Below are 24,536 nucleotides of genomic sequence, written 5' to 3'. Positions count from 1 at the left end.
GTTCCCATGGCAACCAAGCCACAGTCCCTTCGGCTAGCTTGCATGTGCCGGGTGAAAGGCGAGAATGCTGGACTACAAAAACAACAAATAGGACACTTTTTTTCCGAGAGTCGCTTTCTTTCTTGTCATTTTTACGTGCCGATACATGCTAATTCCACCTTCCACGTTTTTAGCCAATAGGAGCTGGCCTTCTGCAGCTTCCTCCCGCCCCCACACTGCGCTACCTCAACCCCTCCACCCACCTCTGCTGTTCAAATCCTGCAGCGCTTCTTCTTCTCCTTCTTTTCCTCCTCCTGTGCCATTTTTTTTTATTTACTTGATTGCTGCCTGCGGGGCTAAAAATAGCAGCAGTCAGAAGTGTCACTTGTCTTTCTTTGCCCAATTTGCATAAACACCCGAGAGCCCAGCTACTGCTTTCTTTAAATGTTGATGTCGTTAGAGATGCAAGCTTTGCATCGTAATATGATGCGGTTTATAGATGGATGCAGAATGCACTTTTTTTTTTTTTTGATAATACAATGTTGGTAAATGTTGCTATGAGGGGGAGAAAATTATTACAATTGTGCTTGAAAGTTTACATACTCTCGCGGTACGAGCGCACTGTATGGTGACACAAAAAGCTGAATGCTCATAAAATGTCAAATACGGTGGCAATTGTTTTGATATTTTCAGAGGTTAAAGTTGACATTAGTAGAGATGTGCATGTGACAATTAATAATAGCTTGATTTGTACATTGGTATGTAAACGTTCAAGCACAACTGTAAATGATTAATGCAATGTTTAAAAAAAAAAAAGTCTTAATTTTCGAGTAATATTATGACTTATTTTGTCATTAATTCAGGCTTTATAACGTTTGCTTATAGTTTTTTTTAATTCATGAATTTATATTTTAACTTTTATCTCATAAATAAAAATGGCACTTTATTCTTGACTTTTTTTCCCCCTCCCATATTTTGAATTTAATCCTTTATTTTCGCAATTATAACTTTACCTTCTTGGTTAAACCTCGTCAAATATATATTTTTTTGTTTTCATAAAATTATCACTGTTATAGTGTTTTGACTTTTATCTCATAATATTAACATTTTACAAGATAAATATCAGTTTGGGTGTGCAACGTTATATATATATATATATAAGACAAATTAATTCATTTTTTTGTTACTTTATTCCTCAAAAATTTTAACCGTGTATAATGTCGTCTTGTAATATTTAGACTTTTTTCTTATAGGATTGTGACTATTATAAAATGACCATTTAAATCTTATAATATTGGATTCCTTTTTTTTATTTATTTTTTATAAAATGAAGCCTTCCATATTTTGACTTCTGAATTCTCATCAAATTTAATATGCCAGGATAGTTTTGAAGATAAGAAGGACATATCATTTTTTAACTTTTAAACTCTTCTTTTTGTACTGTATTTTTTTGTATGTGACCCTAATAATTCTTCATATGGAACTTTAAACACTTTTTCAGCCACAGCTTTAATGCAAATAGAGATTTGAATACATCATTGAAAATGGTCATTTTTACCTCGGAGGTGTCCTGGCTGGTCCAAATGATAGTACAGTAGGCGATTTGGGGTTGCCACGGCAACAGCAGAGGTGCTGTTTTGTGAAGCATCCAAATGATTTTCAATACGATATTTCAAGGTGACATTTATACGTAGCCTGCTATATAATATGATCAAAAAAAGAACTTGCGAGTGTTTGACACGTCAAGCTTGATTGGGACTTTAGCTGCATGTCCCTCCTCTCGCACTCGGCCTCAAACCTCTTCGGCGACGCCGGCAGCTTGTCAAAGAGGCATCAAGTTGATACGTGCTAAGTTTTTTTTACATCTTTTTTTTTTTTATTCTCATCGCCGTCACGGAGGCTGATCGCCCGGACGGCTCGCTTCAAACCAGCAAAGTCGGACTCCTTGAACCTTTTTTCGAGGCACATCAACCACTTCAGACTCAGAGTCGACTTTACAGACCGGCTGCTTGTTTGCTGACACGTGGCAGCTTTTGGGGCACTTGGGGATGAATTTCATCACTTTTCTCAGGAATTGTATCATGTTGCATAAGATGATGTCATTAATTAATTAGCCTAAAATGGCAGCCTTCTCTTGTCTTTTTGGGCATGGGTTGGTAAGATTTTTTTGTGCGTCGACTTATGATAGACTTTGCTTCTAAATTTCACGTTGCTTAAATGAAAGTGTTTTAATTTTCAAGTGTTTTATGACGAGTCATCAAAAGTCACTTCAGTGCTCCGTCTACATGGAATGACAAAACAAATTATGTGTTTGACGTCTGGCTCGTGTAGTCTGCCTTGCTCAGATTTGGTAAGAATTAGAAGAAATCTCTAGGACAATCTGGCAAAATGGCCGTCTCTAAGTAAAATGGCAGACTTGTTTTGCCTTTTCGGTATTAGGTTTTGTGACACTTTTTAAAAAAAAAATTTTTTTTAGTTCCACTTCACGTTGCTAAATGAAACTGGCTTTGGTGGCAACATTTTCTAGTGTTTTTTGATGAGTCATCAAATTTCACTTCAATGCTCCGACTACATGGAATGATGAAAAAAAAGTTTGTTTGTTTTTTTTACAATTTGGGTTCCCGACTGTCTAGTGACGTCTACGCAGTTTAAATGTGAAAAAACATTTAGGACAATTTGGTCAAAATGGCCGCCTTGTTTTATCTTTTCGGGATTGGGTTCTTAACACTTTTTTTATTTTATTTTTTTATCGATATCACTCATAGATTTCACGTCTAAATTCACATTGCTAAATGAAACTGGCTTCAAGGGGAAGCTACACCCCCCCCCCCCCCATTTTTTTTTAAATTGACAATAATATGCTCTATGCAGCCTCACTAGTCTAAATATGATATTCTGGTTAATATTACATTAGTGGAATATGAGTTAAGCAGCAAAATCCAGGCGGCCATTTTGCCACTTGCTGTCAAATGAAAATGACATCACAGGTGAGCTGTGATTGGCCGTTGCCTGAACCCTGAGCAACGGTGACGTCATCGTTGGCCGACAGCAAGTGACAAAATGGCCGCCCCCTGAGATGGATAAAAACGGCTGGATTTTGCTGCTTAACTCGTATTCCACAAATGCCACATTAATAAGAATGTCATGTTTAGACTAGTGCGGTCACTTATAACACATTATTGTCAAGAAAATGTTTAAGGTCGACTTCCCTTTTCAGGGTCTTCAAGCCAATCTTCGGTGAATTTGAACACAACTCGTCGGCGTGGCGCCCAGTTGGGAACACAATGTATTGCTAATGCACTTTTTTTTTTTTTTTTTTGTGGCTGCGGTTTCATTCAGCTCTGATTGTATTAAAAAGCATGTACTGTATTCGTAGAGGGACGCATGATAAGTGGCAAGTACGCTTCTCTTAACACCCACTCCGCAGTCTCCTTGCTCTGTATCGCATCTAGCTAGAGGCTGGAGCCGCCCACACACAGCAATTTACATCCCGAATGGAGAGTCAACAAACACGCGCTTTGGCGTTTTGCGTCACATTAGTTGATCAGGCTCGGGTTCGGGACGCGCGTCTGCGTTTTGTTTGCACGGCGCCGCCACCTTGAGCGGTTCAAAGGCGAGCGCGTCGTTTCCACGGAGACCAAACAATTAGCCCAGGTTTCAGAATAGAACATGGCGAGCGGCCCATTTGCAGGCTTTGGGAGGAAATCACAAGATGGCAGTGTGTGCATTTTGCTCACATTAGTCATTGAAGTCAAAGGCGCAGACGAAAATAGAATCGAGGAAGAACAGGAAATGGATCCTTTGTGTTGTAATAGCGAACATTTGATCACAAACATCACTCATATTCACAATGTGGAGAGAAAAAAATGGTGATGCATGTTGCAGGGTTCACACACTGAAAATACTGACGTTAAGAGCATTTTATGGAGGCCAAGATAGTATGAGAATTTTGTTGTGATTTAACTTTTTTTTGTTGTTATTTTTTGCCTTCTCTCGTAACATTTGACTCACTATTGTCATCAGCTTAGTTTATTATTATTTTTTAATGACAAGTAAAATCTCATAACATTTTCCCTTTTTCCTTATAATTACTGAATTTGTTGTTTATTCAATTGTGAGTGAATTATTTTGTCTTTTTTCTCATAAAATTCCAACTTAAATATCATTGAATTACAAATTCAGTCTTGTGCCCTCCCCCCTCCCACCTCCCATTAAATTTTATTATTATTATTATTTGATTATATAAAATGACAGTTACATAATCGACGATTCTGGGTCTAGCTCCTGGTGCTGCTGCTTTGGTTAGCAACAGAGTTCAAATGGGCTCCGAAGTCCGATGCCACTTTTTGTCACAGTGCTGTCATGGAGACTGCGAATGTCTGTCCTTGTGTTTTTATCGACAAATGTTGCTTACATGTTAACTGTCCGTTGTGGATTTGTCATTAACTTGAGTGTGTGCTCAAGGCATGGGTTCTAATTCAGTGGAACCAGCACAGTCTGTCAATGAACAAAAAGCTCAAATAAAGTCAACCTTCTCATGCTTTGAAAACACCTGACTGTGATTAAGATGAGTCACAATTTTTCTTGACCTATAAAAAGTTACCAAATAAGCCAAGTAAGATTAAGGTACCAAATATGGTAATTTGCCAAGTTTCCAAATATCTATATATTATATATATATATATATATATATATATATATATATATATATATAAAATTGACTATTAAAATCTATGGTACCAAATATGGTTCCTTAGCCGTTAAAGGCCAAGTTACCGAACATGGTTCCTTGCCTAACAGTTGTGGCATCAATCTGTAGTGCTCGACATTGGAGCTTCCGTTGTATTGTGCCACATGATACTAAATTAATTGTCTTTTTCATCTGTTTGTGTTTGTTAATAATGCAACTGAACTCGTTATGGTGCCCCCCCCCCCCACACCCAGACCAATCACGCAGGGCAAGTTTTGCTTCTGTGCGACAGTCCAGCATGGAAACGCCTCCCAATGCCACCCCGCAGTCCTTCAGACAGCCCGTGAGTGCACAACAACACATTTAAGTGAAGACGTGTGGATTGTTTTATTTGATCACATTGGATTTGAAGTCGAACGGGGGGATGTGAGTTGCTGGCTAATTCACAATTTCCTCACCTTTTTTCAACATTCAGAGTTTCCTCAATCGAAAGCTGAAGGGCTCCATCAAGAGGGCCAAAAGTCAGCCCAAACTGGACCGGACCAGCAGCTTCCGACAAATGATTCTTCCCCGGTTTCGTAGCGCCGATCAAGAGAGGTTGGTCATTTTTGTTTTTAGAATCTTTTTTTTAACGGGATTGCAGGCTTTTGATTAACTCATTCACTGCCATTGACGGCTATAGACGTCAAAAATTCATTTGAACTATTTCAATTAGTTTAGCATTTTCCACTTTTGTTAACAAGAGTATGAAAACCTAGGAAAAAAATGTTATTGTACATTTATAACAGATATACAATTTGTGATTAATCGTGAGTTAACTATGGAAGTCATGCGATTAATTACAATTAAAAATTTTAATCGCCTGACGTGTTAAAAAAAAAGATTACTAAACATTTGGAGCGTCAGTCGATTATATTTTTTATAGTAATTAATTGCATAGATTCACTAGTTAACTCACGATTAATCACAAATTTTATATCTGTTCTAAATGTACAATAAAAAATTCTAGGTTTTCATACTCTTGTTAACAAAAGTGGAAAAAAATGTGAAACGAATAGAATTTTTGACGTCTATAGCCGTCAATGGCAGTGAATGAGTTAAACATTGTGATTAAAACTGCTCCGAGGTACCATTTTATTACATCTGTATGATGATGTGCAAAAAAAATAAAATAAAAAAGCGAGCATTTCCTGCGGCTGTGATGCCAGATTCTTGTTTTTCATCCTAACACGGGGGTCACGTCTCCGAGGATTCGGGGCTGCATTGTTGTCAGACACTTTCTGCTGTACTAACACAATTCAGTCACGACACGGACAGGAAGTGAAGATGTCGAGGAAGAAAGTAGAGCTATTGTGCTGACGCGAGCCACAAGAGGGAGAGAATAGACATTTTGGGGGCAAGTATGGGGGTCCAGTGTTGTTTAACTATGCTATAAAAAAAAAAAAAGTAAGTGGGATAAAGGGCTTTAAAAGTTAAAAATGGTGGTTCTTTGCCCAATAAAATTGTAGTTATTGAAGTGCCTTGCCCATTCAAAGCTAAGGTAACAAATAGGGTTCCTTTGCCATTAAAAGCTCAACCTTGTCATTATTTCTTGCCTGAGTGATGATACATAAGTGACATTTTACCCTTAAAAAATGTCAATGAGAAACAGTTCAGAATGCTATTGTTAAAAGCTGTTCCCATTATGGTTCCTTGCCTGATCAAATCGAAATGACCAAACATGGTTCCTTGCCCGTTGAAAACTAAATGACGCTACCAAATGTCCTTCCTTGCCTAATGAACCAGAACATAGACTGTTAAGAAGACATTTTGAGGATATGCGTTCAAAAAAAAAAATCAATAATAAGAATTACGTGTAAATGTAAACCTACATCGTTGAGATGGGAAGAAAAAAAAACGGCATTAAAGCTGGGGGTGATGTGAGGGTCGGCGGCGTGGTTGTGGTCACCTTGACTTTCTGGCCCCATTTCATACCGCTGCCTGACAGCTGCCTTCACAGCCGGCTTCCCGTTCTGCCCACACACGCTTAATTCTCCCCGATGATGCCGCGAAGGCGTCCAACGGCCAACTTCACACTCTCTCTTCCCATCGCAGCTGCTCAAAGTCGCCTGCCAAGCTTGCGTTTTGTTTGTTTGTTTTTTAAACTTTTTTTTTTTTTTTTCATCTCCTGCATCTTCTGATTGACATTAAACACAGCACGGAATTAACATTCCAAAGCTACTTCATTTTGCGCCTTCATTTCCTTACTAATCCCTTGTTTTTTTATGCTCAAAGACTGCAGCAGACTTGTTAGGTTCACAGTGCAGTGAAAAAGCTAATTAAGTCATAAAAAGTATTACAAAATATGCTTGTTAATATAAGATACCAACTATAGTGGAATTCGGTTTATGGAAAAAAAAAAGGAAAAAATACCTATGCCTCTAAATTTTGTGCTTTTTCCCCTCATACTTTTAGTTATCTTTGTTTTGTTTGTTTATTTTCCTCCTAAAATGGTCACGTATGTAGAGGGTAAAAAATTATGTAATTCTTCAAAATGTTTTTTTTAATTAATTTTTTTACCAAATCCAGCATTGAAAAAAAAATTAAAATGTGCGGCTAAATCAGCTAGCATGCACTGACGTTAATGATAAAGCGAGCAATTAATAATACATAATAATAATAATTTATTTATATAGCGCTTTTCTAGACACTGAAAGACACTTGATTAATCACAAATTTTATATCTGTTCTAAATGTACAATAAAACAATCTAGGTTTTCATACTCTTGTTAACAAAAGAAGGGGGGGGGGAATGTTAAACTAATAGAAATAGTTTAAATTTATATTTGACGTTTATAGCCGTCAATGGCAGTGAATGAATAAAAAAAGAAGAAGAAGAAAAGACAACAAATTTGGGGCGACAGACAATAACATTTTGTAATTGTAATTAATCGCATGACTTCATTAGTTAACTCACGATTAATCACACATTTTATATCTGTTCTAAATGTGCAATAAAAACTAATAGAAATAGTTCAAATTAATTTCTGACGTTTATAGCCGTCAATGGCAGTGAATGAGTTAAGAGGTCTCTTAAGAAGTTAGGGTACTATAAAAAATAAAATCTAATATTCTCTGAGGAGAAGCAAAATCAAGATTATTTCTCTGAAACAAATTCAACCAAGCTCAACATTAAAATGAACATTTGCTATATCTTGTAAAGCTGTAATTGCGCTCGCTGTCTTTTTCGTCACAAATGAAATGATTTCCTTGCTGTGTACGTTTTCCGTCGCGCTGCTGCTCTTGCTAACGAATGACACAGATGAGTCCAAACTGCAAACAACAAGAAATGAAAGCCGTGCTCTCGCCTCTTCCCCACCCCCAAAAAGTCATTATAAAAGGATCATGCCTAAAAATATATTTAGATTGTCAGGATGTGATGCGTGAGGGGCTCCCCGAGTGTCTGTGACTCACTTGCGTATCGAATCAAAGTCTTACCTTTCTCGCCAAGTTTATTTAAGGATGATGACAGTCACATACGTGGAGCCGTGAAAGTAAACGCATTGTTTCTTTCTATTCTCTCTCTCTCTCTCCCACGAGGACACGCTTGATGCAGCAGAGTTTCAAAGAATCCCACTCCCACGAGTCGCTGCTTTCTCCCAGCAGCGCGGCCGAGGCTTTAGACTTGGTGCTGGACGAAGATGCCGTCATAAAACCGGTCCACTCCAGCATTTTAGGACAAGAGTATTGCTTTGAGGTGGGTACGAGCTTCCGCGGTTTTCCTATCGTCCACATGCTGCTGAAACAAAATGGGAACGATAGACTTTGTTGTTTCCCCACACACAAAAGTATATATGAGGCAAATATTTCGGCATTGGTCTAATTCAATGTACTCATTTTAGTCACAAATGCCGTACTGTGGCTGGAGGTTCATGTGGCAAAAATGGTATTTTTTCCTATCTTTAGGTGACCACCAATTCAGGGACAAAATGTTTCGCCTGCCGTTCTGCTTCAGAGAGAGACAAGTGGATTGAAAACCTGCAAAGAGCTATCAAACCCAACAAGGTGAACCTAATACTGATTGAAGTCTGATTTTATAATCAAATGTGGGTATTGGATGAGGTCCTGGCTCATTAACTCATTCAAACCCAAAAATATGTAAATATGTCCTTCACTCCCAAAAACGTATTTATACAGTTTTTATGTTTTGGTGCCGCTTCTGACATGAAGAGGTGGCTTAAAGCAACGGTAGTAATGACAAAAAAATGGCCAGCGGGTGGTAGCAGAGTATAAGAGATCAGCCAGGGCCATGTTGCAACAAGCTCTTTTTGACAGTGTTTTCACCAGGAATGTGAATATCGATTAAACTTGGCTATATTCTAATACTAATTGCTGCAAAACGGAAACGGATACAAATATACATTTTTTTTCCTGATGAAAGAAGAGACTCGAATCTTTCTTTTGGTAGGTTCCATGTTTTGATAGCAATAGGACACAATAATCTGTGGGCCTTGCAAACTGAGTCAAAATCCAATAAAACAGCCGGGAGCCAAGGGGGTTGCTTCAGTGAAAATGGCTTGGAGTCAATGAGTTAAACGTCCCCCCCACCTCCGTTGTCCAGGACAACAGCAGGCGTGTGGACAACGTACTCAAGTTATGGATCATTGAAGCCCGGGACCTGCCGACCAAGAAGCGCTACTACTGTGAGCTGTGTCTGGACGACATGCTGTACGCCCGCACCACCAGCAAACCTCGCACGGACACCGTTTTCTGGGGCGAGCATTTCGAGTTCAACAACCTGCCCACCATTCGTAGCCTTCGCTTGCACCTCTACAAAGAGACGGACAAAAAGAGACGCAAGGTAATGTGCTGTGTATGGGCCTTAGTAACCAAATTTGGTTCCTTTCCTGTTAAAAGCTTTTATTAGCAGCTGCGGTTCCTCGCCCAATGTTGGGTTGACTTACCAAGTAATCTGTATACTGCATAAAAACCGCTAAGTGACCAAATATGGTTCCTTGCCTGACTTAAGTGACCAAATATGGTTCCAGATGGCTACTGGCTACATCGTGTTGTTGTGATTGCAGGAGAAAAGCACATACCTCGGCCTCGTCAGCATCCCCATCTCCAGCATCACGGGCCGACAGTTTGTGGAGCAGTGGTACCCCGTCATCCAGTCCAGCGTTTTGGCCAAGAGCGGCGGCGTTGGGAGCGGCAAAATCATCAACGCCTCCCTCCGCGTCAAGTCGCGCTACCAGACCATGAACATCCTCCCCATGGAGCTGTACAAGGAGTTCGCCGAGTACATCACCAACAACTACCGAACACTGTGCGCAGTTCTGGAGCCGCTGTTGAGCGTGAAGAGCAAGGAGGAAGTGGCGTTTGCTCTGGTGCACATCCTCCAAAGCACTGGGAAAACTAAGGTAGACAAGAAGCGAGGCTTAAACGTGAAAATCGCTAGCTTGCCAACACAATTGCGACCTCCTTTCAGGAGTTCCTGTCTGACATGGCGATGTGCGAGGTGGATCGTTTCATGGAGCGTGAGCACATGATCTTTCGGGAGAACACGCTCGCCACGAAGGCTGTGGAGGAGTACCTCAAGCTGATTGGTCACCGATACCTCAAGGATGGGATCGGTAAGATTTGGGGGGGAAACCCGAAAATTGCTTCCGTCGGCCATACATTGCTTTAGGTTGACAATGAAGTGACAAAATATGGTTCCAGCTCGGTTAAAAGCTAAGTTGCCAAATAAGGTTCCTTGCCTGCTAGAGGGCTAAGTTAGTAAATGTCCCTTCCCTGATAAAGCGTCACGTTGCAAAATAGGATTCCCTGCCTGATAATTATCGAAGTTACCAAATATGGTTCCTTGCCTGACTTAAGTTAACAAAATGTTACCAAATAGGGTTCCTAGCCTTTGCATTGCTAAGTTACCAAATATGGTTCTTTGCTTGATAAGTGGCTAAATGAGCAATTGTGGTTTCTTGCACATTAGAACCTATGTTGCCAAATATGGTTCCTTATCCAAGTCAAAAAATCGGATTCCCTGTTTCGATAACTAGCTAAGTAACCATATATGGTTCCTTTTCTGTCCGAAAAAAAATGTTACCAAATATGGTTCCTAGCCTTTACATTTCTAAGTTACCAAATAGGGTTCTTTGCTTGATGAGTGGCTAAGTCAATGACGGTTAAATGTATATTCGAACCTAAGTTGCGAAGTATGGTACCTTGGCCATTATAAGCTAAGTTATCAAATATGGCTGCTTACCTGATATGGGCTAAGTTTTCAAATAGGCAAAAGCCAAGTTGCCGAAGAACGCTGTCCAGTGGCTAAGATACCATACACATTAAAAGATAAGTTACCAAATATGGTTCCTTAGCTGTGAAATGACTAAATATGTCCCGATGTGATTCAGGTGACTTCATCCGAGCCTTGTATGAATCTGAGGAGAACTGCGAGGTGGACCCCATGCGAGTCCCGCCATCAGTCCTGGCTGACCACCAAGCGAACCTTCGCATGTGCTGTGAGCTTTTACTCTGCAAGATCATCAACTCTCTCTGGTGCGTATGTGATCCGTCCAAAGTAAGTCTTCTTTATGAATCTCCTGCATACTCGCTGATCACGAGCCTCGTCCTCGCACCTGTTCCAGCATTTTCCCCCGCGACCTGAAGGAGGTGTTTGCCTCATGGCGGGCCCGTTGCGCCGAGCGCGGCCGAGAGGACCTGGCCGACAGCCTCATCAGCTCCTCGCTTTTCCTTCGCTTCATGTGCCCGGCCATCATGTCGCCTTCGCTCTTCAGCCTGACGCAGGAGTACCCGGCGGAGCGCACATCGCGGACCCTCACGCTCATCGCCAAGGTCATGCAGAACCTGGCGAGCTTCAGCAAGTGAGTCCTTGCCTATTAATAGATCAGTTCCTAAATTTAGGTCGATTTACCAAATATGGTCCCATCACTGGTGAACTTTTAGCAGATGTGGTTTCTCGCACAATAAGGTCGCATAAATAGCTCCTCGCCTGATAATGTTATCACACACCTGTCCTGTCAAAAGGCTAAGTCACCAAATATGGTTTGTTGGCTAATAAAGTGGCTCAGTTACCAAATATGGTTCCTTGCACAATAAGCTAGCATAAGTAGCTCCTCACCTCATGATGCAGGTAATGTTATCACGTCCTGTCCTGTCAAAAGGCTAAGTCACCAAATATGGTTACTTGGCTCATAAAGTGGCTCAGTTACCAAATATGGTTCCTTACCTAATAATATCAAAACACTAAGTTACCAAATATTTTTTTTGCCGCTTTGGAGCTAAGTTACCAAATTGTCCGGGTCATGCAAAACCCGGCCAACATCATTTTAATGAATTGCTCGATCCACTTTAGTTCCACTTTAGTAACACATTAGCGTCAATATAAACTTGTACACGCCGCAGGTTTGGGCCCAAGGAAGAATACATGTACTTCATGAACGAGTTCCTGGAGATGGAGTGGTGCTCCATGCAGCAGTTCCTCTACGAAATCTCCAACATGGACGCCGGAGGGAACGCCGGAGGCTTCGAGGGCTACATCGACCTCGGCAGGGAGCTGTCCATGCTGCACAGCCTGCTGTGGGAGGTCATGGGCCAGCTCAGCAAGGTTGTGTGACGTACGCATGAAAACAGTACAATTCCGATTGGTCGCTGTGACATTTTCCCAACCTGCCCACAGGACGCTATTCTCAAACTGGGTCCGCTGCCTCGGCTGTTGAACGACATCAGCGTGGCCCTGCGGAACCCTCAGCTGCACGCCGCCACCAACCACCAGCCCGAGCGGCCCAAGGACAGACTCTTCTCTCGGCCCACGTTCAATCGCCTCATGTCGTCCGACTTCCAGAGCCTGATGATGCGCGACTTGAACAGGTAGGCGTCCCCATCCTGCTAATCCCCCCCCTCCCCCCTCCCATTTACCAAAATAGATCGTGTCCTCCGGGAGGCCTCACCGTGTCGGGTAATTCTTAACGCGGCGTGACACAGCAGCGTCACACGGGTGTAATTAACAGTGAAGCACAGAACGAGAAAGCTCACAGGATGGGAATTCTGCGAGTCCAAACACAATGCCTGGCTTATTTCTGAGAGCCCCTCTAATGTCACCTAATTTATTCCAAAGGCGGTAAGTATTTTATCAATCGGTAATTGCCAGCACCATCTGTTCCCAGACCCTCTTAGCCAAACCCCCTTTTTCTCAGCCTCGCACTTCCTATTATCAGGAGACACCGGCTGTCATTACAATCTAACTCTTTAAATGAGAACTCTTCACGTGAGAGCAATAACAGTTGTAATGCTGCCCCCCCCACCCCAAGCACTTAAACACGCACGCACGCACGCACACGCGCGCGCCGCATTTGCCATGATAAATCATTCCAGTGGTGTTTGTACGATGTTATCCAATGACAAATGTGCTGAACCGAGGTTTATTGTATTAAAAAAAGGAAATACATGCCTCTCCCTTTTCCTATCAGAAAAAAAGACAAGTAACTTAAATTAGATTAGGCAATTTCTGGAGATGGAATGAAAGGAGCTGTTCTGAATGAGCTGAATAATTTGAAGTTAGAGTGGCTTGAATCGGTCATCAAATGTGGAAATTGGAGGTAAAAGTAATTTAAATGTTTTTTAATTTGGGTCTTGTAGTTTGAAATTTAGAAAAAAAGAAGGGAATAAGAATGAGCTAAACAGTTTAAAGTGGGAACGGTTTGAATTGGTCAACAAATGAGTAAATTAGTTTAAAAAATAATAATTTGGGGCTTTTATTTATATTTATGGGGAGAAAAAAAGGAATATGAATGAGCTTAGCAGTTTGGAGTTGAAAAATAAATTAGTAAAAAAAAAAGTGAAATTTTTTTGGGGAAATGGAATAGAAATTAACTGTTGGAATGGTTTGAATAAGAAATGTGTAAATTAGTAGTTACATTTTTTTAATTCAATTATGATTATTAATTATAATGAATAATAATAAATATATTACAATTAATTAATCAATGAAATGTGTAAATGAGTATTTTTCAAAAATCTTAATTTTTAATTTGGGGGGCGGGAATAGGAATCATTTTAACAGTTTGAAGTTGCAAATTGAATTGGTCAAAAAAAAGAAAAAAACGGCAGGGACTAATCTGCTGAGTCAGGTGGGGCTTTGCAATATCACCGCTCATGCCTGGTGTGTCATGTGTCAAGTTCTATCGACATCTCGCGCCTGCCGTCGCCCCCGACCGTGTCGGCCGTCGAGTCCCTCTCGTCCAACCTCAACATGAGGCGGCAGGCCGAACGAGACCTGCGCTCGTCTCGGGAGGTGTTCTACGTCACCCGGCCACCGCTGGCCCGCTCCAGCCCGGCATACTGCACCAGCAGCTCGGACATCACGGAACCGGACCCTAAGGTAGAATTTCTGACTTTTTTTTTACCAACAAAAGAACTTTGATTTGGATGCTGTCTAATTACGTTGTGTTGTTGTCGCTGTTGTCAGGCTCACAGTGTGAATAAAAGCGTGTCGATGATGGACCTCCAAGACTCGCGCATGAACAGCATCTCCAACCTCAACTCCGTGGGCGACATGCTAACCTCCTCCCAGGCCTCCATCGCCGGCCTGGGCCACAGCTTCGGCAACTTGGGCGGGCCCCTCCGAATGGGCGGCCACCTGCCCAGCGGCTCGGCGGGCTCCGGCCTGAGGCTGAGCCAGATCGGCCACATCGGCGGCCCCACCGAGTCCATCTCCCAGCAGCAGCAGCAGGCGGCGGCGGCCATGCACTACCCGCTGTCCTTCCAGAACCCTCTCTTCCACCTGGCGGCGCAGAACTCCCCGGCCCAGCCTCCGCCGCCGCCGCTCCTGTTGGCCCCGGAGCCCGAGAACGGCCACCACGATTACACGCCGGCGTTCGGCAATAACGCCTTCTCCCGCAGCGAGGACCTTTCGGCGCTGCGCTCTCAGAACAGCCTGGTGCAGCCCAGCATCGTCCACTCGCATAGCTACAGCGACGATTTCAGCCGGCAGAACCAGAACAATGATTTTGTCTGGCATCAGCTCTCACTGCAGGTGCAGGTCAGTGTGTGACTTCTTCTGTGCGTGCAAAATCTGAATTTCCATTCAGTGTTCTATCCCAAGTGAATTGCCAAACATTCATCTCGATTTTGGTACTATACAGTTAAGGCCAGTAACACAGAAGTCGTGTAACACATTACATTTGAAGAACAGGAACTCGAAATGTCAAATTTGATACAATGTGTTATTTGCCACCCACACTGTGTAGATTGCAGTGGTTCTAATGATACCGTTATGTACCGGAGTGTCCTGAGCTATTTCTGTCCTGCTGCGTGGGCTGCAATGGATCTCTCAGCCTCTTGTTTTTTTTTTTTTTTTTTTTTTATACAGTTGGTGCTAGGACTATTGTTCTCGTTGAATTAATTACCAACTTGTCTTTTTTTTTTTTTTTTTCAAATGTTATTAACCATCTTCTACCAATTGGGACAGGAAGGAATATTAGAATAAGATATATACAGCAGTTACTTAAGTGGCAAACATATACAATCCCCTCCAAAAGTATTGGAACGGCAAGGTCAACATTTTTGTTGTTTTATACTGAAAATATTTGGGTTTCAGATCAAAAGTTGATTATGAGTCAAAAGTTCCAGCTTTTATTTCGTTGTACAGTATTTACACTTAGATGTGTTAAACCAGTGGTTCTCAAATGGGGGTGCGTGAAGGCACTCCAGGGGGTACGTGAGATTTTAGAATATATTTTTAAAGTATATGTAAATATTTCAGAAAGATATAAGTTCACAAAATTATTTTTATATTCAATTTCAGTATCCTAAAAAAAAAACAGCATCTCCCCCATACCAGAATGGTTCGACCCAACTTGTCTTAAGCCACTTGTCAATTACTTGAAAACTTTATTTGAAAAACTTTATTTGATCCCAAATTTGTTAATGTTGATAATACAAATCGTGATTTATAATATTAGCTTCTTTTTTTGTTGTTAATTTTTGTATTTCCAAATAGTTCAAATGGCCACGTAAATACGAATAGTGTTCCAAAGTTTTAATAAATCAGATAATGCAGCACTCGGTTTTAAGTCTTTTTTATTTTTATTTTTTCAATCAGAAATGTTTTGCACTGGTTAGGGTGTACTTGGCTGAAAAAATATTTCCCATGGGGTACGTCACTGAAAAAAAGGTTGAGAACCACTGTGTTAAACAACTCAGGACAGGACACACCTTCTTTTTGAACCCACCCACTTTTAAATAGGACAAAAGTTTTGGAACAGACACCTTTTCTGAAATTTTCCATTGTACTGCGTGTCCCCTTTAACATAAATCTCCATTCACAACCATTTGGTGTTCAATTTGTCAAGCTTTCGCTCCTCTCAAACCGCCTCCTCAGGAATCCCTCCAGCAGCAGCACATGATGGGCGTCGCTTCTCAAACGCCCACCGGAACCGGCACGCCCGCTTCTTTGGCCACGCCTCCTACGACCGTCCACCCGGTGCGCCAGTCCTCCATCGCCCCCCAGCTGCTCAAGTCCCAGCGCTCCATCAACACCCCGGCCACGGCCACGCCGCCCAAGGCCCGACCCCAGAGCAGGAATCTCCTACTGGAGTCCAGCGACACCAACTTTGTCCAGAACAAACAGCGGCAAACTCAGCCAGCGCCACAACAACAGCAGCAGCAGCAGCAACCAACACAAACGCAGCAGCAGGAAGCTGCGACGGACAGTCCGGCTCCCGGGCTGCCGTTTCAAACGGGCGTCACCAAAGAGAACCAGAACCCATCCTCCGTCGCGGCCACCGCCGAGGACTCGACGGACACGCCGACCAAAAGCGGCAAAAAGTCGCAACAGCTGCAGCCTCCGCAGCAACATCTGCTTAAGCCGCTCGGCAACAAGCAGGTCAGTCATTTGGTTTTTAACGACTCGAACTGCAGAAGGTAGAGAGTCTCGTCGAAAATGTTGTTAAAGACGACGCCGCATAATGTAACGTTCTTAACATGACACAGAGAACATATATATCTGGGTAGGGACTGCTGATTTGGTTAGCAACAGAGTTCAAATAGGCTCATGCAAATCTTCCTCGTCTTTTTGTATCATAATACAATTCAATTATTACAGTGACATGATTTGAGTGTAACTATTTTGGTGCCTTGGTAGGTGCTGCTGTTTTGGTTCGCAACAGCATTCAAATAAGCTCAGCGGCTAACTGTCCATTCAGTGTTTTTTTTTAGAGGAGAAACAAATGCAGATAAATCCTCCCCTCATAGTAACCGTAACCAAACGTTTTTTTTTTCTTCTCCTTGTCATTTTCAGGGTTCCCAGTCCAACCTGAATGAGCGCACAGTGGCCTGGGTGTCCAACATGCCGCATCTTTCCGCCGACATCGAGAGCCTGCGGCCCGACCGCGAGGGCCAGCTTAAGGAGTACTCCAAGAGCATGGACGAATCCCGTCTGGAGAGGGTTAGCAACGCATATTTTTGGATTATGTTTTCACTGCTATCACCGAAAGTTAGCTTAGGTTAACTGAAGATTCCAAAATTGTCCATAGCTGTTCATTTGAAGGAATTATTACTCAGCGAAACCGCATCCTCCCTTGCAGGTGAGGGAGTACGAGGACGAGATCCACTCCTTGAAGGAGCGCCTGAAGATGTCCCATCGCAAGCTGGACGAATACGAGCACAGGCTCGTGTCGCAGGAGCAGCAGACCAGCAAGATCCTGCAGCAGTACCAGTGCCGCTTGGAGGACAGCGAGCGGCGTCTTAAGCAGCAACAAGTCGAGAAGGACTCCCAAATCAAAGGCATCATCAACAGGTGACGCTTCAGCCAACGTCCGCCGTCCCCCTTATTGATTTTATTTACTTTTATTTTCACCCCCGACGACCCTAACACACATCTTTTGGGGGTGATATAATAAAATATTCAATATCTGTATGAAAGAAATAAAACACAGGATCGACAGCCATAATTCTAACACAGTATCCAAAGTTCAGCCCGGGTCTTTTTATTGGCCCACTTAATATTCTTAAAATAAAAATAAGGTTTTTGAAAAGAAATTACAATGTTCAATGTAGTTAAAATTAGGTTAATGCTAGTTTTTGGCGAGAAAGAGGCATCCTCGTTAGCCAATGAGCCCATCTTAGCATAAAAGCAGCATAGCCAATCATTTGTCGTTGTTTTTAGCATCGATCTGAGATGACAGGTATAAAACATATTGCCGGAGCGGGTGATAGCAAACAAACACAGCATGCCAAGACTTCAATATAATTATAATAATAATAAAAAATAAAAATAATAATAATAATAATGAATTGATGATTTTAAAAAAAACAACTTTTGTAGCTCTTCTTTTTTTGTCAAGCGCTATGTTTGTTTCTATTTCCCTGTTGTCAGACTCATGGCTGTGGAAGATGAGCTGAGAGGGGGTGCCATTCCTGATATTAAGCCTCGAATCCTCACAGACCAGGTTAGTGCCTGAGTCTATACATATACATACATATATGACTTTTTTTTTTTTTTTTTAATCATTGCCACTCGCTCCACAAACATCATTCTCCATTTGTAGTCAGTGCAGGCTCCCATACACATATTCCACCTTGTTGCCATCTATTCCAAACGACATCCTAAGTGACAGTCAAAAGATGGATGCTAATCCAGTAGGGGGAAGTGGAGGGTTGGCTTTGCGAAGGAATATCATGTCCTCAATACTCACAAGGAAAATAATGTACTGCAATATACGTTTATTAGAGCACGGTGTGACTCACCAGAGGCTGGTGAGTGTTCTGGTGCTGCAAGGCCGCCTTGTTCTCGCCCGAATCAGTTATTAGTGTTGACAAATGATATTCCTTCAATATTTGTTTGTGCGCTGCTTTCAAAAGTAAAAGCAAAAGCAATATGTCTCCGTTTTTGCCATATAACTTTTAAGAATGCAATGAAAGTGACCTTCCCATTAGCCAATCACAGCACAGCATAGCACAGAACAGGCCCCGCCCACTGGTCTTTACCGTGAATTATGCAATCAGTTGAGATGAACTTAGTGCTACTCACTAAGGCCTCATTTCTATGGTTATCCAATTACGCAAACGGGCTACATTTTTGCAATGTTTTTATTGGCCTGTTCCCTGTTGAACTAAAACAATTGAACAAACTATGCAGCTAAATGACTATAAAGCTACACATACGTTAAAAATGCTCTGTACATCCACACGCGTCATCCACGTAGCCAGTTGAACTCGTCAAAATTCAAAAGGCAGTCTAAATTACATTTCTGCTATCATTGTGCTACTGACAATCTAACAAGGCTAGCCTTTGCGTTAGCTATTGCTTTTTGAATGCAGTAGAAAATTAGCTAATGAAGCAACTATCCAGCAACAAACAACAGGTTAAATCCCTCAAAAAGTCAACAGCAACCAATATAAGCTATAGAATTATCTGGAAATCTGTTCTGTATGCTGTTGTTGACGTTGAACTACTCATGTGTGGCCTTGACCCTTGCTAAGCTAACGCGCGAATGAACTAAGTATCACTAGCTTAAAAAAAAAAAGGAAGAAACTATGGAGCTGTTCTGTCATTATAAACCTACCTACTTATACTACTGTAACGGTATGCTTCTGTGCTAAGCTAACAAACTTGGCTACAGGGTCTTGGTTGCACGGTTTGTTGTATTGGCTTTGGGGGCATTCGATTCTAGAGGAATTTGGTATTTGATAAATAAACATGAGCAATGGTTTTAAATGGCGTACGTGTGTTCATCAAATTTCCCCCAAATGTTGCTACCTTGTTCAAAATGCTGACGTTTTTATTAAGCCAGCCTGGACTTGATCCGCTTTCTTTATCTCCTTACAGTCTATCTGCCAGGGATATGGGGGCCTCCCTGGATCCTGACTGCCACTACGAAAGCGACCAGGATCCGTGATGGTCATCCAAGTGTGAGCGCAAAACCGCCCCCCCCCCCAACCACTCCACTTGAAGATCTGCTTGCCAGTCAAGTAGGACCACACACACCCAGGCTCCTTGTCGCTTACCGAAACTTTTCAAACAACTTCTGACAATCACTTCATGGCGGAAAACCAATTTGTACAAAGACTCATATTTGAGCCAACATTCCAAGTTTCTTGAGCTAAACCTACGCGGGGATGAAGATTTGGGAGATTTTTTTTCCCATTGCAAAGCAGTACTAAAAATGCAGAAGCACAATTAAAGCAGGCCGTTTATAGATTCATCCTTAAATTTGATCTGAAAGCCCACGCATCATGTCGAACGTTTCATTTTTTTATGTTGCGGTGGAATGATTGTAAGCCACTTTCACAAAAAGGAACCCTAAAATGCAGCATCAGAGCCGTAACACAAGACCCCCGTGTTTTCCTTTCACACAGTTTCCTGCAAGTTGCAATCAAATAATTATGAGAGAGATACTGGATAATTTAAAAAAAAAAAACTTCCCAGACTGCAGCAGTCGATCATCATCTTTCCATTTTTTAAATGGCAATCAATATGTAATTTGTTTTTTTAACCCGACACAGTAAAATCCATTCTTGAAGTCATAAACTCAGATTTAAAAAAATATATATCTGAAATTGAAAAACAGGCCACAGGAATAAATGTGGTTTTAGCACTTAAATGGTTGCGTTTACCTGACTCAGAACTTTGGTAATGATGTTAGCTTGTTGCCGCCACAGTCAGTCCAGACTGCGACCCAATTATGCGTCATCAGCCATATTTTTTATTCAAGGGTCTTTTTTTTTTTTGCCAATTGAAAATGGAGAGAACAAATGCTACACTGATTAACATGTTAAATAGATTGATTTTTCTGGCGCCATTGTGATACTCCCGCCAAAGGCAGAAAATTCCCACTGATTTTTAAATTGAACACTAAAAAGGCTGGGAAAATACGATTCCTTTAAATGATTATAAATGCTGCATTTCTCTAAGTAGCTGCCATGATTAGTCACTTTTAGAAAATAAAGTTATTTGCACACAACTGCTAAGGCCATTTGAAGTCTGTTGCTAACCAAAACAGCAGCACCACCAAAAAAGAGTGCAGACTTACCGGTTGTAATTGAGTATAAAAAAAAGAAGAGAGATTTTATGTGGTTACTCCAAATTTTGTGTTTTGTGTCATTTCTCCATCACAGTCCTTTTTTTATTTTGTTTTAAACTCCACTTCCAACTTGACTTGAATCGCAATACACCGCCGGCAGTGTTTTAACATGATTACTGAGAAACGCACAAGTCGTCTTTGCAATACAGGGTAGTTGAAAATCCCCGTAAGGCCGCTTAATGTTGTTTATTGTGTCGGTGGCCTTTTTAAGACTGATAAACGGTGGATTTAAATGTCAAGGCTTTACTTTCATGTAATAAACGCATCCCACCATCTATACTCTAATCCGCCACCATTTGCGGAACATTTCTAAGCGCGCTTGAAGAAATGTCTGCAAACCAGTATGGCAACATGGACGACCATCACAGGGGTGGGCCAACACATTTACATGATCAATGAATGAAGACATGAATATTTACATTTGAATTTTTGTCGTCTTCTTTTTTTTTGCATGAAATTAGCCGTTTTTCTCCAAAATTTATTTATTTTTTAATTCATTTTTTCAATAAATAGGTGGTTCATGGTGGTGGTTAATTTCAATATAAACAATGAAATAATTATTTATCATTAAAGAAACTTTTACACACACAATTTTTACCTCCATTTTAAAAATCCTGTAAGACTCTTGAGTACTAAAGTTTGCCCACCCCCGCTATAAACGAACTTTATTTATACGTTTTTTTGTAAAACATGGATTTGAAAAGTGTTCTATAAATCCTATTATACTGTATAGCAAGTTGTAAGTTCACTGACTCATCTGTTTGTGCGGCATCGATTTGCATGTGCTTCTGAAAACGCGAGGATGAGTAAGCTACGTATTCTGAATATTCTCATGATGTGCATTTTCAAAAGGACATTTTCTCACATTTCCTGACTTTTTGGCTTTATACATCGTGAACGTGGGAACGGTGGAGGCAACTAAATGGATGCAGGGTACCGGGGAACACAGCAACAACGGCAACTGGAGAACAAGTGTAATATTTGTAAATTAAGCGTCTCTTTTGTAGTCGGGTGATGAATTAATACTGTGTTGTAACTATGAGTCATTTCTATTACAAAGTTCATGAATTGCTCTTTTAACCTCTTGCCTTTAAAAAAATGTTTTCTTTTAAGATGAATAGCAACTATAGAAAGGTTTTTATGTTGGTTACCAGAAACATATAACATTTGTGTTAAAAATGCACTCCTAGATAAGACTACTATAAAGATTTTTTTTAAATTATTATTATTATTTTGCATTACAGAGTTTGATGTACGTCTGGCTCCTAAACTGGAACGTAACTGGTATTATCTATTCTCATATGTATTCTAATAATCAATGGCCGTCAGGAATGGACTTGTTGTGAACGGATTATCTACTGTACATTATTATGATTATTAAGATACATTATTCAGAGTCTACAGAGTCTATGGTGATGGCACCAGTCAAGATACAAAAATGGGTTACAATTTTCTTTTGAATAATGTTTGGATTTATTTTACGTTGTTTGGCCTGCACTTTGGTTTATTTAATGTATTTGTTTTCCTGTGGGAAAAAATGTTCTATGAATAGGATCATGAGAGGATACAATCATATGATTGAGACCATTTGTTTTCTAAAATTGTAAAATTCTAAAGATAGATTGTCAACATTTCAACATTTTTATTCATTTCTTACATTTTCCAGTTATTAACAATTTCAATTTGGCTTTTTTTTTTGTGTGTGTATTTTACTTTCATTAGGTTTTAACACTTGTTTATTTAAATGTTAACTGTATTTAATCTTTCAATCTTTTACTAAGATTATTAAAATGTTTCTTTTATTTTTAATATTTATATTTAATGTTACTTTTATTTTTCATCTTTTTGTTTTTAACTTTTCAGAACATTGCTGCCTCTTACAGGTCAGTCTGGGTACTACGTCCAGTGAGAGCCTTCTGCTTAAAGCTTAAAAGTAAAACAAAATTTAATTCAGGAAGCAAGCTGTCTGAAATGTAAAATGTAAAAAAAGAACAATTTTATTTTCTCCATACATACGATAAAAGATTTTAAAATGTTTTAAAAGGTATACCTTTTAAAACGTTGTTGCCAGATAAACAGCTGGCCTGGCTGTTGCTTGTTCTTCTTTCTTCTTCTTTTTAAATTTCAACACGCTGCTGCCTCTCATAGGCCAGTCTGGGTACTACGTCAGCTCCTCAATCGCATTAGAACACAGGATTTTTTTGATTTTTTTTGTCTCACATTTCAATGCTACACAGATTAGCGCGTTACATAGGTACAAGTAATGATTTTAAGTGTGTTCAAGTATATTTGCGTATTTCCCAATGCATTTTGGTATGTCAGGCCGTTTTAGCATTTCCACTTTTTGTCCCCACTAGTAAGACAATTCAGCGCAGTATTACTGATGGTGCTTCCTCGTGAGCACAAATTGCGTACTGGTTGGCTAACGTAAACTGGATATCAAGTATATTGAATGAATGCTCAAATGGCGTTCCATATTTTCATGATAAAACATCTGAATGTTCCAATACAAGCTAACCGTTATTTTCTTGCGTCTGTTTTCATTTTTTGGTATTCTAGTTAAGTGCCATTACGAATAATCATATACTCGTATGTTTCCTGGTTTTTGGTCAGAAAACCAGAGATGACCTTTAATTTCTCAGCTTTCAAAAAGCACAACAAAGTCTATATGGGAAGATTTAATCTTATATGAATGATTAAATAACATTTAACTATGTACTATTTTGCATATTATACGAAAACATAATAGGTTATTTTGGTTGAAAATGACAAATTGTCTGGAATATATTTATGAGCCTTTTGGGCAATTCACCTCATCAGTGACAGGAAATATCTTGTACTGTATATTTTCAATGATAATCACTGAGTGACATATTTATGTATCGAAAAAAAATCACAGAGTATTTATTTCTTGGCAGCTATTTATTCTGCACAATTGACTTACTGTGCCACAGATGATTTAAATAATAGATCTTTTTTTTTTTTTCTGGGCCTCCTGGATGTAACATTTTCACTGACTTGACATTTGCTTTGAAGCAAGCCATGCCCCATTGATAAAAGCCATATCCTCTCCCTGATGTTGTATGGTGAATGTTCAATGTAGGATTTTTTTTTTTTAAGTTTATAAAGGTAATTGTTATAGGTATGATTGCACTTGTAATTATGATAATCGGTGTATGTGGATTGACATGATTCGTTTGTTGATGTTTGAAACCTAAAGGAATGTATTCATTTTTCAAGGTGATTTATTTTTCCCCTTCTGAGTGAATTAAATAAAGTAATACATTCAAAGGTGGACATTTTTGTTTGGCACCTTCCTGTTCCTGCTTCTTTGGGCATCATCAAAGGGTAAGTTGTTTGTCTTTAATTCACGTTTGCCATACAATGGTTACTTTTTTTTTTTTTTTTTTATAGAGTTCAGAATGTCTCCTGTGTAGTTTTTCACTGCGGGGCAACTATTTTTTTTTTTACTTTAAAAACAATAGTTACCTGTTTATAAATGCCTGTGCAGATAGTAGATTGTCAAGTGTCGACAAAAGCTGAGTAGTATTCCTACATTTTATTTTGATCATTAATGTTTATTTATATCTGTACAATGCAGAGTATGTAGCAGGACGCAGCAGGATTGAAAGGAGGGGACAACAGCACCACCATGTGGCATTTGTGAGTACTGCGGGCTTTGCATCATGTCTGAATCCCATGTATAATTCAACTATGCAAAACAGCATTAAGTTCCTCCCTCTCCAGATCATTGCAGTTATGTACATGAAATAACAATTACACCATAG

General features: G+C 40.3%; 1 protein-coding gene across 1 annotated transcript in view; it reads left to right on the top strand.

Moving 5' to 3' along the window:
* The window catches only part of LOC147157397 (ras/Rap GTPase-activating protein SynGAP-like), a 28,463-nt gene extending 4,420 nt beyond the window's left edge, over positions 1-24,043 (top strand). The window contains exons 4-21 of the mRNA XM_086062544.1: positions 4,924-5,012; positions 5,145-5,266; positions 8,249-8,405; positions 8,615-8,713; positions 9,270-9,509; positions 9,733-10,068; positions 10,137-10,281; positions 11,059-11,203; positions 11,293-11,529; positions 12,071-12,272; positions 12,345-12,535; positions 13,844-14,045; positions 14,133-14,705; positions 16,047-16,550; positions 16,965-17,111; positions 17,251-17,462; positions 18,042-18,114; positions 19,494-24,043. Of these exons, the coding sequence (XP_085918670.1) occupies positions 4,924-5,012; positions 5,145-5,266; positions 8,249-8,405; positions 8,615-8,713; positions 9,270-9,509; positions 9,733-10,068; positions 10,137-10,281; positions 11,059-11,203; positions 11,293-11,529; positions 12,071-12,272; positions 12,345-12,535; positions 13,844-14,045; positions 14,133-14,705; positions 16,047-16,550; positions 16,965-17,111; positions 17,251-17,462; positions 18,042-18,114; positions 19,494-19,532 (3,713 nt within the window). The 3' untranslated portion in view covers positions 19,533-24,043. The remainder of the gene's footprint in view (positions 1-4,923; positions 5,013-5,144; positions 5,267-8,248; positions 8,406-8,614; positions 8,714-9,269; positions 9,510-9,732; positions 10,069-10,136; positions 10,282-11,058; positions 11,204-11,292; positions 11,530-12,070; positions 12,273-12,344; positions 12,536-13,843; positions 14,046-14,132; positions 14,706-16,046; positions 16,551-16,964; positions 17,112-17,250; positions 17,463-18,041; positions 18,115-19,493) is intronic.
* Positions 24,044-24,536: the final 493 nt, after the last annotated feature.

This window comes from Leptonotus elevatus, chromosome 19 (assembly GCF_054856555.1).
Source record: "Leptonotus elevatus isolate MCC_2025b chromosome 19, RoL_Lele_1.0, whole genome shotgun sequence".
Lineage (NCBI taxonomy): Eukaryota > Metazoa > Chordata > Actinopteri > Syngnathiformes > Syngnathidae > Leptonotus > Leptonotus elevatus.
The sequence above is the reverse complement of the archived record's forward strand: the minus strand, read 5'-3'. Positions and strand labels throughout refer to the sequence as shown.